Source organism: Eumetopias jubatus, unplaced genomic scaffold (assembly GCF_037043125.1).
Source record: "Eumetopias jubatus isolate StellerSeaLion01/CBP00866 unplaced genomic scaffold, mEumJub1_p1.0 scaffold_5, whole genome shotgun sequence".
Classification (NCBI taxonomy): domain Eukaryota; kingdom Metazoa; phylum Chordata; class Mammalia; order Carnivora; family Otariidae; genus Eumetopias; species Eumetopias jubatus.
The window spans coordinates 33448672-33464424 of NW_028274811.1; the positions used below are offsets into that span (position 1 = coordinate 33448672).

Here is a 15753-nt window from a genome sequence, read left to right on the forward strand (position 1 = left end):
TGCATTTTAAGATGTAGGAGAATTAAACTGAATAAATTGTCTTATGAATTTTAATTTTTTTAAAGATTTTTTATTTATTTGACAGAGAGAGAGACAGCGAGAGAGGGAACACAAGCAGGGGGAGTGGGAGAGGGAGAAGCAGTCTCCCCGCTGAGCCAGGAGCCCGATGTGGGACTCGATCCCAGGACCCTGGGATCATGACCTGAGCCGAAGGCAGACACTTAACAACTGAGCCACCCAGGAGTCCCATGAATCTTAATTTTTAGAGAGAAGTTATAAGCCTTTTGGAGACTAGGGACACATCTCTCTTTTGTGTTTTTTTCTAACTTGATTCTTCCCAAGCACTTGGGAATGTGCTGTCTTGTGTATGTGATAGTAATATTACTGACATCCAGGATAACATTGCTGCTGGTTCTCTCTCTCTTTCTAGTGGAGGTGACCAGGTAGACCATGAGCAGTCTGTCACCTTTTGCATGATCTCATTTAAATCTATCGCCAGTTGTTCTTTCTAGCCCAAAGCCATAGTTGTACTCTAGGCTCTTTATTGTTTTTTAAAAATTTGAGATAAAATTTACATACCATAAAATTTAGCATTTTAAAGTGTACAATTCATTGGTTTTTAGTATATTTACAAGATTGTACAGCATTCACCACTATCTAATTCCAGACATTTTCATCATTCCAGAAACTTTAGACCCATTAATAGCTACTCCCATCCCTCCCTCTGTGTTTCTCCACTTAACCACCAACTTACTTTTTGTCTCTATGAATTTCTATACTAGACATTTCATAAAAGTGGAATCATACAATAATTGACTTCTTGTTTCTGGTTTCTTGCACTAAGCATAATATTTGCATGGTTTGTTTATGCTATGGCATGTGTCAGTACTTACTCCTTTTAATGGTAGAGTAATGTTCCACTATTTGGATATACCACATTTTTTTTTTAAAGATTTTATTTATTTGAGAGAGAGGGAGCACATGAGAGGGGGGAGGGTTAGAGGGAGAAGCAGCTCCCTGCTGAGCAGGGAGCCCATTGCGGGCCTCGATCCAGGGACTCCAGGATCATGACCTGAGCCGAAGGCAGTTGCTTAACCAACTGAGCCGCCCAGGTGCCCCCACATTTTGTTTATCCATTTACCAGTTGATGGATATTTGTGGGGTTTTTTTTCTACTTTTTGTCCATTATGCATAATAGAGTTAAGAACTTCTGTATACAGATTTTTGTATGGACATGTTTTAAATCCTTTTATGTACATAGAAGTGAAATTTCTGGGTCATATGTTTATTCTGTGTTTAATTTTTGGAGAACTGCAAAACTGTCCTACAGTGGCTGTGTCATTTATATTCCCACCAGCAGTATTGGAGAGTGGACCACTCATCACTTTCCAAATGCATCTTCAAGCCCTTTTTTTATTTCATTCCCTTTGATTTCTATCCCCATGTCTGACTGTCTAGTGAAATTCTATGCATCCTTCAAAGCCTAACCCAAATGCTGCTTCTTGTGCAAAGTCTTAGATTACTGGGGCTGGAAGCAAGTTCTCTCTCTTTAATGCATGTAGTTGTACCCATTTATTTCTCTTTGAGGCCTTTTGTGATAGTCATGTTGCCTTTGACTACTATCTTCTACCACATTTTTGTACTGTCAGGGCGCCTGAGTGGCTCAGTCCGTTAAGCGTCTGCCATCAGCTCAGGTCATGATCCCAGAGTCCTGGGATCGAGCCCCGAATCGGACTCCCTGCTCAGCAGGAAGTCTGCTTCTCCCTGTCCCCCTGCCCCTCCCCCCTGCTCGTGCGCACACTCTTTCTGTCATGTTATCTCTCTCAAATAAATAAAATCTTAAAAAAAAAAAACAGGACTTCAGTAAATACTGGGAAAATGAGTAAGAGAGAATATAGAATCCTTAACTTGGATTTTTTAAAACATTACACAGTACAAATCTGTATTTGTCTCCAAAATATGTGTAATACCACATTAGACCATTGCTTTTTATAAAATAGAAATGTTAACTTTGTTTAAAGATTTTTTTATTTATTTGTCAGAGAGAGAGAGAACAAGCAGGGAGAGCTGCAGGCAGAGGGAGACGCAGGCTTCCCGCTGAGCAGGGAGCCCGATGTGGGACTCAATCCCAGGACCCTGGGATCATGACCGAAGGTAGATACTTAACTGACTGAGCCACCCAGGCTTCTAAATACTATCTGTAATAAAAAATTCAGAATTTGGCATGATGGTTTGATCTGTCCTCACAATTGGCAAGTATATATATTTACAAATACCTAATAATTTCTTGGGCCTGTGAAATTTTTATTGTACAAACAGTTATCTTTTCATATCATTTAACAACTGATAGGATACATTTATCTACTGGCATGGATCTAGAATGGCATCTTTGTCTGTAATTACATATTAAAGAAGCTGTATTGCAGGGTGTTTCAGTCGGTTAAACATCTGCTTTCGGCTCAGGTCATGGGATCGAGCCCCACATCGAGCTCCCTGCTTGGTGGGGAGCCTGCTTCTCCCTCTTCCCCTGCTCGTGCTCTCTCTCTCTCTCTCTCTTTCAAATAAATAAATAAAATCTTTAAAAAAAAAGCTGTATTGCAGCATAGTAATGTGGTTCAGTGTTATTAGATGTGAAGTTAAAGGTGTATTTTGTAAAATTTTATCACTAGGTGATAAAATGTATCCAAATCATTTTAAGTTTACAGTCTTTCTTAGGATTTTTATTTGGTGGCCATTATGAAACTGATGACAAACTACCAAATTTGCCAAATAATGTAGTCCAAATCCTCTGGCTGTCTGAAGTAGCATTGCCTAGTAGTTCAGAGCATAGACTCTATAGCTATGTGGTGGGGTTTGAAACCTGTCTTTGTCATTTATTAACTGTGTGACCTTGGAGAAGTACTTAACCTTTCTGTTCCTTTTTTTCTATCTGTCTACAAATATGTTAACCTCCCTGGTTACATGTATTTACATATTGTAGACATATCTAGGTACATAAATATATACTCATGATTATATACATGATAGTCATGTTCATGTTTATATACATATATGTATACTTTTAGCAAAATAAAGATCATACTGTTTTGAATCTTGTGATTTTCACTTCACTTTATGAATATTTTCTCATGTCACCAAATTTGCTTCAGAAACATTGTTTTTAATGACTGCATGGTAGTCCATCCTGTGAATGGACAGAATGTGTTTACCAAATTACCAATTGTAGTTTTTTTCCTCTGATTTTTGGAATTTGCGTTAATGTGCAATGACCATCCTTGATTATTTTTGTCTTGCTTTCAGATACTTTTTAAAGGATAGATTCCTTAAAATGGAATTACAGAATCAATCAGCATGAGCCTTTTAAAGCATTTTGATACACACTTTCAAATTACTTCCCAGAAAGATTGTACATATTTTATTTAAGAAAATTCATTTAGAATTAAGTTGATTTGAAATTAGAGGGTTACATATTTATTTTTATTAGTTGCTTTTGCTTATACCATTCATTCATTTCAACAAATACGGATTTAATACCTACTGTACATGAGATATTCTTAGGCCCAGAGGACAGAGCAGTGACCAAACAGGTGTGGTTCCTAACTTCATGGAGCTTTCTTGTCTATAGGGCTCCAGATATTTGATAGCGTATTAAATCTTATTTTCTTTTAAGAATCAGAATTTAATAAATTGATTAAAAGAGAGGAAAAACTGAGCCTTAATGACCTGTCCATGCTATCTAGTCTTTTTACTATCTAGTCCTGTTTACATCTTCCCAGGGACTGTGGTCATGTACTTATTTCATTAAAAACAAAAACAAAAGCTTCTTTTCAAGCTCTGTGCTAGGCACAGAATGTACAATGTTCTTCAGGAAACTTGAATCTGGTGTGTCTGAGTTATACTGTAGTCATGTCTGAAGATAAGCATGTAGGAGTCTCCCTCAAAGTCCCTTCCCACAGCCCCATGTTTCTACAGTAATTTATCTGCTTATACTTAAGTTTCAAACCAGAGGTCATATTATCTTAAATTGCAGTTATTCTAACAATATCGAGATCAGTTTCATGGATATTGCATTTTTAATTCATAAACAGGTCGAATCATTTATTTTGGACCAAGAAGATCTGGATAACCCAGTACTTAAAACAACATCAGAGATATTCTTATCAAGTACTGCAGAAGGAGCAGACTTACGTACTGTGGATCCAGAGACACAGGCACGATTAGAAGCATTGCTGGAAGCAGCAGGTAATTTATTTTTTGTTTTCTTATTTTCATCTCTTTAAAAGTCAAGATCTCTGCACAAAGCTGTATAAGATTACCCCAGAATTATATGACATTATATGAAATTTGAACTCCTAAGATGTATTATATTTTTATTTCCTAAAGAAAATTCACATTTTGTATTTTAAAAATTTTTAGTTGAACATTTTTTTAAATTTTATTTTATTATGTTATGTTAGTCACCATACAATACATCATTAGTTTTTGATGTAGTGATCCAGGCTTCACTGTTTTCATATAACACCCAGTGCTCCATGTAGTACATGCCCTCCTTAATACCCATCACCAGGCTAACCCATCCCCCCACCCAGTTGAACGTTTTCAGTGGATGATTCTAGGGCTCAACACTGTTTTTAAGGTCTAAGATAATCAGCTAGTTATCAAGGAAAACTTACTTATTACCAATTACATTATAAATGTGGGAGATAAATTTGGTTCATCAAATTATGACTCTTTGATATTAACTGATTTAGGGTATTCTGCATGTGATTATTTACTTATTCACTTTCATCTAGGGGTAACTTAGTAATAAATTGCTATTTTTTTCTTAGAAGACAGTTAAATAAAAATTGAACACAAAATTAGACTGAAATATACCAATCAACTTCTCGTTCTATGGTAGCATAAGAGAAAAACCTGTGATAAGCATGCTTTCTAAATAATATATACTCATCACTATTTTATATTGTACAACCTGCATATTATTTGCTGTACCAAGTTTCCACTCCACTATAATGAAAGCCTTTTATCAGCTAAAATTGTTTTAAGAAGGAAGTTAAGTTTTTCTAATCTTTGTATATTGCTTTTCTTTTTTTCTGTATATTGCTTTTGAGATATGTTCACTTTGTATGACACTCCTTTTACTTATCTAGCATAAATATATGTGCATATTAAATACACGTAAGAATTTATTTAAAAATTTTTTAAGATTTATTTGTTTATTTGTTTGAGAGAGAGCACAAGCAGGGGGAGGGGCAGAGGGAAAGGGAGAAGCAGACTCCCCGCTGAGCAGGGAGCCCCGCTGAGCAGGGAGCCCCGCTCAGGGCTCAATCCCAGGACCACATAATCATGACCTGAGCCAAAGGCAGCTGCTTAACTGACTCGGCCACCCAGGTACCCTACATGTAAAAATTTAATCTAGAAGAGTGTGTAGGTTATTTTTGAAAATAGTGCCCAAAAAATAAAAAATAAAGTAGTGCCTAAAAGCTTGTTAGAGTGCCATATACATACCTTACCCATGTTAAAACCATTAAAATGCAGAAAATTCAAAATAAAAAGTTGTTTTTTTTTTAAGATTTTATTTATTTGTTTGAGAGAGTTAGAGAGAGTGCATGAATGGGGACAGGCAGAAGGAGAGGGAGAAAGAATCTGAGCCCGATGTGAGGTGAGGCTCAGTCCCACAACTTGTAAAATCATGACCTGAGCCAAAACCAAGAGTTGGAAGTTCAACCAACTGAGCCACCCAGATGCCCCATAGAAAGGTTTTAAAAGTATAGAAAATTTCGAGAGGACTGGGTGGCTCAGTCAGTTAAGCACCTGCCTTTGCTCAGGTCATGATCTTAGGGTTCTGGGATTGAGTCCTGCATAGGGCTCCCTGCTCAGCGGGGAGCCTGCTTCTCCTTCTGCCTGCCACTCCCCCTGCTTGTGCTCTCTCTCTCTCTCTGACAAATAAATAAATAAAATCTTTTAAAAAAAAAAGTATAGAAAATTTCATTCGGTTTCTGAGTACTTCTTTTAATTTTTAAATTTTTTTAATGCTTGTTTATTTAAGTACTCTCTATACCCAGTGTGGGGCTCCAACTCAAAATATGGAGATCAAGAGTCACAAGCTCTTCTGACTGAGCCAACTGGGTGTCCCCAGTTTCCAAGTACTTTAATAAATATGATATTAAAGAATGGTATTCAGAAAAATCACAGCAGCCTTTTAGCACATTTCATATTGACTGAAGAAAAACAGTATTACATTTGACCAAATAATGACTAGGACAAATAAGAGCTAAAATAAATTGAGCATTTTTATATTATTCTTGGAAAGATATAGATGTTATATTAAGGATGAGCTTACTTGATATCATTTTGTTATTTGTCCTGTTATGGAAAAGTATAGGTATAGTTTGTAGCAGATTGACTTTTAGTCTACTTACTGTGTCTTTTTGGAACTGATAGTAACTTAAAATTAAACACAACAAAATAAGACTGTTTAAACTAAGGCAGAACTAGTAATTTTTTTTTAAAGATTTTATTTATTTATTTGAGAGAGAGAGAGAATGAGAGATAGAGAGCACGAGAGGGAAGAGGGTCAGAGGGAGAAGCAGACTCCCTGCTGAGCAGGGAGCCCGATGCGGGACTTGATCCCGGGACTCCATGATCATGACCTGAGCCGAAGGCAGTCGCTTAACCAACTGAGCCACCCAGGCGCACGAACTAGTAATTTTTTTAAGAAAGGTATAAGGATCACATTAGTAATAACATTGAATGTCCCTCCCTTAGAGTCTGGATTTCTAGTGTGTCTCCTACTTGTGATATAGGGATATACTATATAAGATTCCTGAACTGGCAGTGCCATGATCACCCTCTAATTTTGGGTTCTTTGTTTGTTTGTTTTGCTTTGGAACCTTACATTATTTTGCTTAGAGCAGAGAGAAATGTGTAGAAAAGACACCTCTCTTCTCCAGGTCTTCTCTGCTTTCCTTTTCTTCCCCAGATCAAGCTTTGTTTACTGGTGGTAGTACATTTTTACTCTCAGGTTTAGGCTTGCGCTTCACACGTGTTGTGAGTATTACTTCTTAATCCCTAATTAAGGGTTTTAAACTCATTTTTCTTTTTTTCTGGGCACCTCATGATTCTCATTCAGGGCTGTTTTCTGGTACATTAAGCATTTTTCTTTCCCTGTTTTCTCCTTTTGTTAAGTAGCAAGATATCTTAGAATTGCTTATTTTTCATACCTATATTGATAGACAATAAACCTTAAAAATAATGATTATCTGCCTTCCAGGGGTTGTGAAAAACTATTGAATTTTTCAATTTTGTGTATTTTGACAATTTAAACTCCATACATGGTTGGATAGAGTGTTCTGTCTAAAGAAATTATCAGATTATTTTAAGATTTATTTATTTATTTCAGAGAGAGAGAGCTGGATAGAGGAGAAAGCACGAGTTGGGGGAGGAACAGAGGGAGAGATTGTCAAGCAGACTCCCCACTGAACACAGAGCCCGATGGCAGGGCTTGATTTCACAATCCATGAGATCATGACCTGAGCTGAAATCACCAGTTGGTTGCTTAACCAGCTGAGCCACCCAGGGCCCCAGTCAGATGTATTTTAAAATGATGTGGTCCTTTCGTTTGTTTTTGTTTTTTTTTAAGATTTTATTTATTTATTTGACAGAGAGAGAGCACAAGTAGGCAGTGCGGCAGGGAGAGGGAGAAGCAGGCCCCCCGCTGATCAAGGAGCCAGATGTGGGACTTGATACCAGGACCCTGGGATCATGACCCGAGCCAAAGGCAGATGCTTAACCAACTGGGCCACCCAGGCGCCCTGATGTTGTCCTTTCTAAGACCTGTGCAAGTTGACTGTTGGATCAATATTTTCTTTTTGTGCTTCAGTATTTTCATTTGCTTTTTGGATGTTTTGTTGAGGAATTTTTAGATTCTTTGTTTTTGTTTTTTTTTTTAAAGTAGTCTCTATACCCATGGGTTTAGAGGGGCTCGAACTCATGACCTTGAGATCCAGAGTCACATGCTCTTCCAACTGAGCCAGCTAGGTGCCCCTAGACTCTGTGTTTTTAATTATAAGAACATATTAGGGATTACTAGGCTTCTTAAGGAAGATAGAATTCTTGACACTATTTTAACTGAAAAAAGGAATTTGAAAAAAATTTTTCTTTAAAATTCTTTGATATTCTTAGAGAAAATTAAGAACTAAAATTATTTCAGGGGTGCCTGACTGGCTCAGTTAGAAGAACGTGTGACTCTTGATTTCAGGATTATGAGTTTGAGCTCCATGTTGGGTGTAGAGATATTTAAGTAAGTAAACTTTAGAAAAAAAATTAAAGCTATTTAAAGAAGAATTTTAAAATTATTTTCTTTCTTTTTTTTTTAAGATTTTATTTATTCATTCGAGACACAGATACAGAGAGAGAGAGCACGAGCAGGGGGAGAGGCAGAGGGAGAAGCAGGCTCCCCACTGAGCCAGGAGCTGGACGTGGGGCTCAATCCCAGGACCCTGGGATCATGACCTGAGCCAAAGGCAGACCCTTAACCATCTGAGCCACCCAGGCACCCCAAAATTATTTTCTGAATTATAAATGTAATACAATTAGAAATAGCTAAAGCAGTATGAAATGTATTAAGTAGATAATAAAACCTTCCCACTGTTAAAGTTTACATATGCTTCCCGATTTTTTCCTTTGTAGCTTTATAAATACATGTATATGTTTAAATATACATAATTTTTAAAATAATGAAGTAGGGTCCTAGTACACATAATATAACTTCCTTTTTTTTACTTTATTATGAGCATCCTTCTATAATATGGTATGTCTGTCTTTCTCCTTCATTTATTTATTTATTTAATTAATTTATTTTTTTAGAGTGGGGAAGGCAGGGGGCACAGGGAGAGGAAGAGAAAGAATCTCAGGCAGGCTCCATACCCAGCACAGAGCCTGGCATGGGGACCTGGAGTTCACGACCTAAGCCGAAACCAAGAGTTGGACACTCAACCGACTGAGCCACCCAAACAGCCCTATGTTTCTCCTTCTTTTAAAGGATAAGATAATATTCTCTTACTTAGATGTACTATAATTTATTTTACCAGTTCCTTATTGAGAGATACTTAGATTATTTCCTATTTTCCAATATCACAAATAATGCTGTAGTTTATATACATATGTAGCTTTTCTTATTTGTGCAAGTATCTTTATAGGACAAATTATTAGAAAGTGGTATCACTGTGTCAAAGGATGTTTATATATAAAATTTTGATAACTTGTCAAATTTGCCCTGACCCTGCCAACTTTGTACCAGTGGACATTCCTATCAGCAGTTTCAGAAGGCCTTACTCTTCAATTTTTTGGTCAGTTTCATAGTTTGTGTTCCTTTAATATCAGTAAGTTACATCATATTCTTTATAAATGATAATAAATTTATTGGGTATTGATTATTTTCAGTTTTTATTTTGCCTTAATTTTATGTTGTGATTAATTATATAGAAATGTTTACTGAAATTAGAAATGTTTCATATCACATGTATTAATCTTTTATTTTGTGGCTTTTGGAATTTGTCTCATACTTAGAAAAGTCTCCCCTAGGGGTGCCTGGGTGGCCCAGTCGGTTAGGTGGCTGCCTTCAGCTCAGGTCATGATCCCAGGGTCCTGGGGTTGAACCTTGCATCCGCCTCCCTGCTCAGCAGGGAACCTGCTTCTCCCCCTCCCTCTGTCTGCTGCTCTGCCTATCTGTGCTCTCTCTCTATGTCTCTGTCAAATACGTAAAATAAAAAATCTTAAAAGAAAAGAAAAGTCTCCCCTACATCTGCATTAGAAAAATGCTACATAGTATAATAGTACTTTTCTGGGTTTTTTTTTGTTTTTTGTTTTTACATTTAAATCTTCAGTCTACCTGTATTTATTTTTGTGAATGCTGTGAATTAGAGATCTTAATTTTCAGTTGGTAACCAATTTCTGAACAGTGTTTTTGAAATAAGCCCTCCCATCTCCTTTGATTTGAAATTGCATGTCTATACACATTGAATTCACAAATGATCTAGGGTCTTTTTTTGGTCTCTATTATATATCCTTGATAGAATTATCTATTTCTGTGTATCATACTGTTACAATTTGCCTGGCATCATAATACATTTTATATCTTAATGGGCAGGTTTTCCCTTCTTGTTTTTCTTGTTGTTCTCCAAACCTTTATTGACTATTTTTCTCTCATTTTCAACAGTGATCAGGCAGTGATATTATCATTGAAATTTTCTGTTACAGTTGTCACTGATTCCTCACTGAATCTAGAGAAAAAGTTTCATTCGCAACTTAGACATCTATTAGTCCTACTAGACTGAGCTCTGTAAGGATAGGAACTATGCCTTATCCCTTTTTGTCTGAGTGCCATGCACAGCATAAGCACATAATAAATATTAGAATGAATTTATTTTAATTTACACTGTTACCCTAGAAGATGATTCTAGGTGGCTATTCAACCAAAGGGAGAAACTGTTGGATTGTTTGTTGTATTAGTGCTGAATACCCACTTCATTACTACTGAAAATAGTATAAGTATGGTCTTCTACTAGAGATCTTATTGTATGACTATATATTTTGAAAGAACTTTCATTCATTTACGCCAATGAGCATCATGTTAAGTTACATTTGGAGTTAGGTACGGGACAAATTAATATTATATGCCTTGTAAAGATGTGGTTATGTGATGGCCTTTTGATGTTAGTGGCAAAATTGATACCAACCTTATATTCTGATTGTCAGCTTTATCTATGGAGACTATGCTGTTTTGCCCTAGATAATAGTGTTTAGCAATGTAATTACAATTTGCACTTTTTTGCTTTTTCTTCCCCTGCACTACCTGATTGATTGACGCATACTGAAGGAATTGGCAAATTGTCGACTGCTGATGGTAAAGCTTTTGCAGATCCTGAGGTACTCCGGAGACTGACATCCTCAGTAAGTTGTGCATTAGACGAAGCTGCTGCTGCACTGACACGGATGAGAGCAGAAAACAGCCACAATGCAGGACAAGTAGACACGTATGTGTATAATGACTTTTTCTGGGTATCAAACATTTTCTTGAATGGAATTTGGGGAAGTAGCAACTTTTGGTTAATTCTGTCTTTTGGAGGGGATTATAACTTTAAATGGATATTAGAATGGATATTATATTTTAAGTAGATACATATATATATGTTACATAGATATGAAATGGGATACTATATTTTTATTCTTGCATTCTACTCATATTCATTGAGCATTCTCGTGGCATTTACTATACTAGACTTTGTAAGAAATCCAAAGATCTTATTTCTCTTTCTAAGGAAATTACTTGTTCTAAAGATTATAGTAGTAAACTCTGAGCTGACTGCCTGAGTAAATAATAAATGAAATGGGTTGTTAATTCAGTAAATCCAGGTGCGTGCTACTCAGATATGGTCCATAAGTAGCAGCATCAGCATCACCTTAGCGCTAGTTTGAAATGCAGAATCCCAGACCTCACCTCAGAACCACTGAATCAGATTCCACATTTTAACAAGAAACAGGGGTGATTTGTATGCACATTAAAGTTTGAGATTTATTGATTTTGTTAACCATTGTGCAGTGAAATATTTACATAATTTACATCTTCTGTTACCAAATAAAATTTTAAGCCATAGAATTATATCCCAAATATCTTTGGGAATTATTGCATTGGTAGAGTTTAAAAACTTGAAAATTAATATGACGGGTGGGAGGGATGGGGTGGCTGGGTGATAGACATTGGGGAGGGTATGTGCTATGGTGAGCACTATGAATTGTGTAGGACTGTTGAGTCACAGACCTGTACCTCTGAAACAAATAATACATTATATGTTTAAAAAAAGAAGAAGAAAAAGATAGCAGGAGGGGAAGAATGAAGGGGGGGAAATTGGAGGAGGAGACGAACCATGAGAGACTATGGACTCTGAAAAACAAACTGAAGGTTCTAGAGGGGAGGGGGGTGGGAGGATGGGTTAGTGTGGTGATGGGTATTAAGGAGGGCACGTTCTCCATGGAGCACTGGGTGTTATACACAAACAATGAATCATGGAACACTACATCAAAAACTAATGATGTAATGTGTGGTGATTAACATAATAAAAAATAAAAATTAATATGACAATATGTTAGAACATTTTGAAAAATAAAAATAACAGCTGTTTTCATATTCAATTTATTGCCTTTCTGGCTTGGTTGGCCTACATGAATAATTAGTATTACAGACACACAAAATGTTCGTACAATTTTTCTCCTTACTGTATAAACATTTTTCTGTGTATGACTCTTTGTATTTAATATAATTTATTATCATAGGTTTCTGAGTCTTTCTTTGTTGGTTAATTGTTGATGGTTTTGTTTTCAGTCGTAGTCTGGCAGAAGCTTGTTCAGATGGGGATGTGAATGCTGTTCGTAAATTGCTAGATGAAGGCAGAAGTGTAAATGAACATACAGAAGAAGGAGAAAGTCTGCTGTGTCTGGCTTGTTCAGCAGGGTATTATGAATTAGCACAAGTAAGCAGAAATTATCTTGAGTGATTGAAATTGTGGAAGGATTTTGATGTTTTGTTTTTATTACTAATCAAAGAAATTATCATTAGAGGCCAAATTCCTTCCTTTTGGGCAGTAGGTAAAATAGAAACTGGTACATAATTAATTTTGTTGCCTACACATGTAACTGGGCATGGTGCATGTTTTTGCCCTTTACTCAAAACTGTCCCTAATGAATAAGAGTCTCATGCTCTACCAATTGAGTTAGCCGGGCAAAACTGTTCCTAATGAATAAGAAACACATAAAAGTAATAGTGATATTTTCAACTTGTCTTTAGAAATAATTTATTATACAGCTATAATGGAAAGTAGTGATTTATTGTCATTTCATCCAGATTACCTCAATTCTTTTAATTTGTTGTCTGATATAGCAATATTGGGAAATAACCATGTGTTTGCCAGTTAGTTTCTGTCTTGGGAGTATAGTTTTGCTGTTCTGTTGCTAGATAATCCCAAGTACAACACAAATTCTTTCACAAGAGCAGTTAACATTTTATGTTGCATTTATGCATTTATTTCTCTAGAAATACTATTAATAATAAGAACTGACAGTTTCTCTCTCTGTGTAATGTGTTTTAAAGGTATTGCTTGCTATGCATGCTAATGTTGAAGATAGAGGGAATAAAGGAGACATAACTCCCCTAATGGCAGCATCCAGTGGAGGTTATTTAGATATTGTGAAATTATTACTTCTTCATGATGCCGATGTCAACTCCCAGTCAGCAACAGGTAAGTAGAAAATTTTGTGTTAATTTGAGGAAAATAAATTGATGTAATTAATTATAACCTAAGAGATAAAAATTTTGTTTTTACAACTGGAAAATCACGCTACAGAAAAATCTTAGCCGTTTTCTAGAAACTCTGAGTAAAATATAAATTAATTTGCTATCTTCAAAAGACTGAGATTCTCTGCCTAAGATTGACAGTTTTCTGCTGGATACAGTTTCTTTTTTGCCATAATGTTATGTAACATATAAAGAGGCAAAATTATGAACTGTATGTCTTATATTTCTTTATCTCATTTAAATCCTACTGCCGGGCGCCTGGGTGGCTCAGTTGGTTAAGCAACTGCCTTCAGTTCAGGTCGTGATCCTGGAGTCCCAGGATCGAGTCCCACATCAGGCTCCCCGCTCAGCGGGGAGTCTGCTTCTCCCTCTGACCTTCCCCCCTCTCGTGCTCTGTATCTCATTCTCTCTCTCAAATAAATAAATAAAATCTTAAAAAAAATAAATCCTACTGCCTTGACTTTAGATTGTAGATTAACCTGAGGGTATTTACCTGTGGGGTTTTTCATGTCAGGCATACTGAATGCATTTACTACTAAGATATTCTTGTGGCAGAATGAAATCTATTCTAGTAAGAATTATTCTTTTAGTTATAGTTACCAGACACATAGATAGGAGGAGCGTTGGTCATGTGTCTTGAGTTACAGATACAGTTTTAGGAGTAAGATTACTTGGATTTAGTGAGGCAGCAACATATAATCAAAGTGTACGTTGTTCCATACCATTAAGTGAATATTAAATATAGATGAGCAAGACTTCCTGGAGGGGATTGTAGACTATTTTGCTGACCACTTTGTCTTAGTTGTAATGATAGTAACATGCATAATGTGTAAAATGGTTGAAAAGTTGAATTCTGAACATATTGGATTCTGGAATGTTACTTTTCTTTTTCTTGCTGAATTTTTAAAACCGTCTTCTTCAGTGCCATACTATTAGATAGTTAAACCATCTCCCTTACCTCCTCTAATAAATAAAAATCCTCAAAACAAAATCAGGAAAGAAATAAGTGGCAAACCAATAATGGGATAATGACCTTTTAAAGAAATTTTTCTTTTGAAGGAGTTATGCTGAGGGGTTATATCTTCCTACTTTATTAGCTTGTCAAGTAAGATGAAGTGTCATCTTGAAAAATCCCTTTCAATATGTTTTTATTTAAAATATTCTAATGTATCATTCAAAATTACTCCTTATTCTTTCAGTACTGTACAGCCTAGAAATCCTTAACATTTTCTTTCTATGTATATTCATTTCTTAATTTTCTTTTACCTTTCCTTTGTCTATGCAGATTTATTCATAAGACTTTCATTGTTTTAGGTACATTTTCCTTCTGACGCATATCTTTAATCTAGTAGGAAAATAAGTAAATTGGCCTGTTTATAATAAATCTTTTATTTATTTATTTTTAAAGATTTTATTTATTTATTTATTTGAGACAGAGAAAGGGAGAGAATGAGCCAGGGTGGGGGGCAGAGAGAGAGAGAGAAAGAGAGAGAGAAGCAGACTCCCTGCTGAGCAGAAAGCCCAACATGGGGCTCCATCCCAGGACCTGGAAATCATTACCTAAGCCAAAGGCAGACACTTAACCAGCTGAGCCACCCACGTGCCCCTATAATAAATCTTATAATTAGTGAGAAAATTAAGATGATGCTTCTAACCAAAAGAACAAAAAAACGTGAGATGATAGTTCTAGCAGTTTATAAGGGAATTGAAGGGGTAGAACTAGAGCATAATGTAGTTATAATTGTATCCACTTTATCATAATTCTGTATATCTTTTTTTCTTTGTTAGGAAATACTGCACTAACGTATGCCTGTGCTGGAGGATTTGTTGACATTGTGAAAGTGCTACTTAATGAAGGTGCAAATATAGAAGATCATAATGAAAATGGACATACCCCCTTAATGGAAGCTGCCAGTGCAGGTCATGTGGAAGTTGCAAGAGTTCTTCTGGATCATGGGGCAGGCATCAACACTCATTCTAATGAATTCAAAGAAAGTGCTCTTACCCTTGCATGCTACAAAGGTACTCTCTCTAAATATGAATATTTACAATTTTTTTCATAACAGCTTCGAATATTTAAATATATGAGTATTGAGTATTTGAATTAATTTTATACTTATGTTTTCCCTGTGCTGTCGAATTATGTAACTTGTAAGAGATTATATAGAAAGTCCATTTTAGCCTGTATTTCATAAAGTATAATTTCACAGTGTATGTTTATTATTTTAATTCAAATTTATTCAGGTAACTATGAAGTCAATGAAAACTTGTAGCACAGATTTAGAGGGTTTCCATTATTTAATAACTTGTTTTATATGATTTTTCCAACCTTTATTTCAAAAATAATACACGCTCAAATAATGGTAATAATCACAGTTGATACAGAAAACCTCAAAAACACA

The 15753-nt window shown here is 35.8% G+C and overlaps 1 protein-coding gene across 5 annotated transcripts in view; it reads left to right on the forward strand.

Moving 5' to 3' along the window:
* Positions 1-15753, forward strand: part of ANKHD1 (ankyrin repeat and KH domain containing 1) — a 125806-nt gene that overhangs the window by 21493 nt on the left and 88560 nt on the right. For all 5 annotated transcript variants that reach the window (XM_028103463.2, XM_088023274.1, XM_028103464.2 and 2 more), the window contains exons 2-6: positions 4089-4242; positions 10880-11036; positions 12383-12530; positions 13148-13295; positions 15140-15373. In XM_028103463.2, the coding sequence (XP_027959264.1) occupies positions 4089-4242; positions 10880-11036; positions 12383-12530; positions 13148-13295; positions 15140-15373 (841 nt within the window). The remainder of the gene's footprint in view (positions 1-4088; positions 4243-10879; positions 11037-12382; positions 12531-13147; positions 13296-15139; positions 15374-15753) is intronic.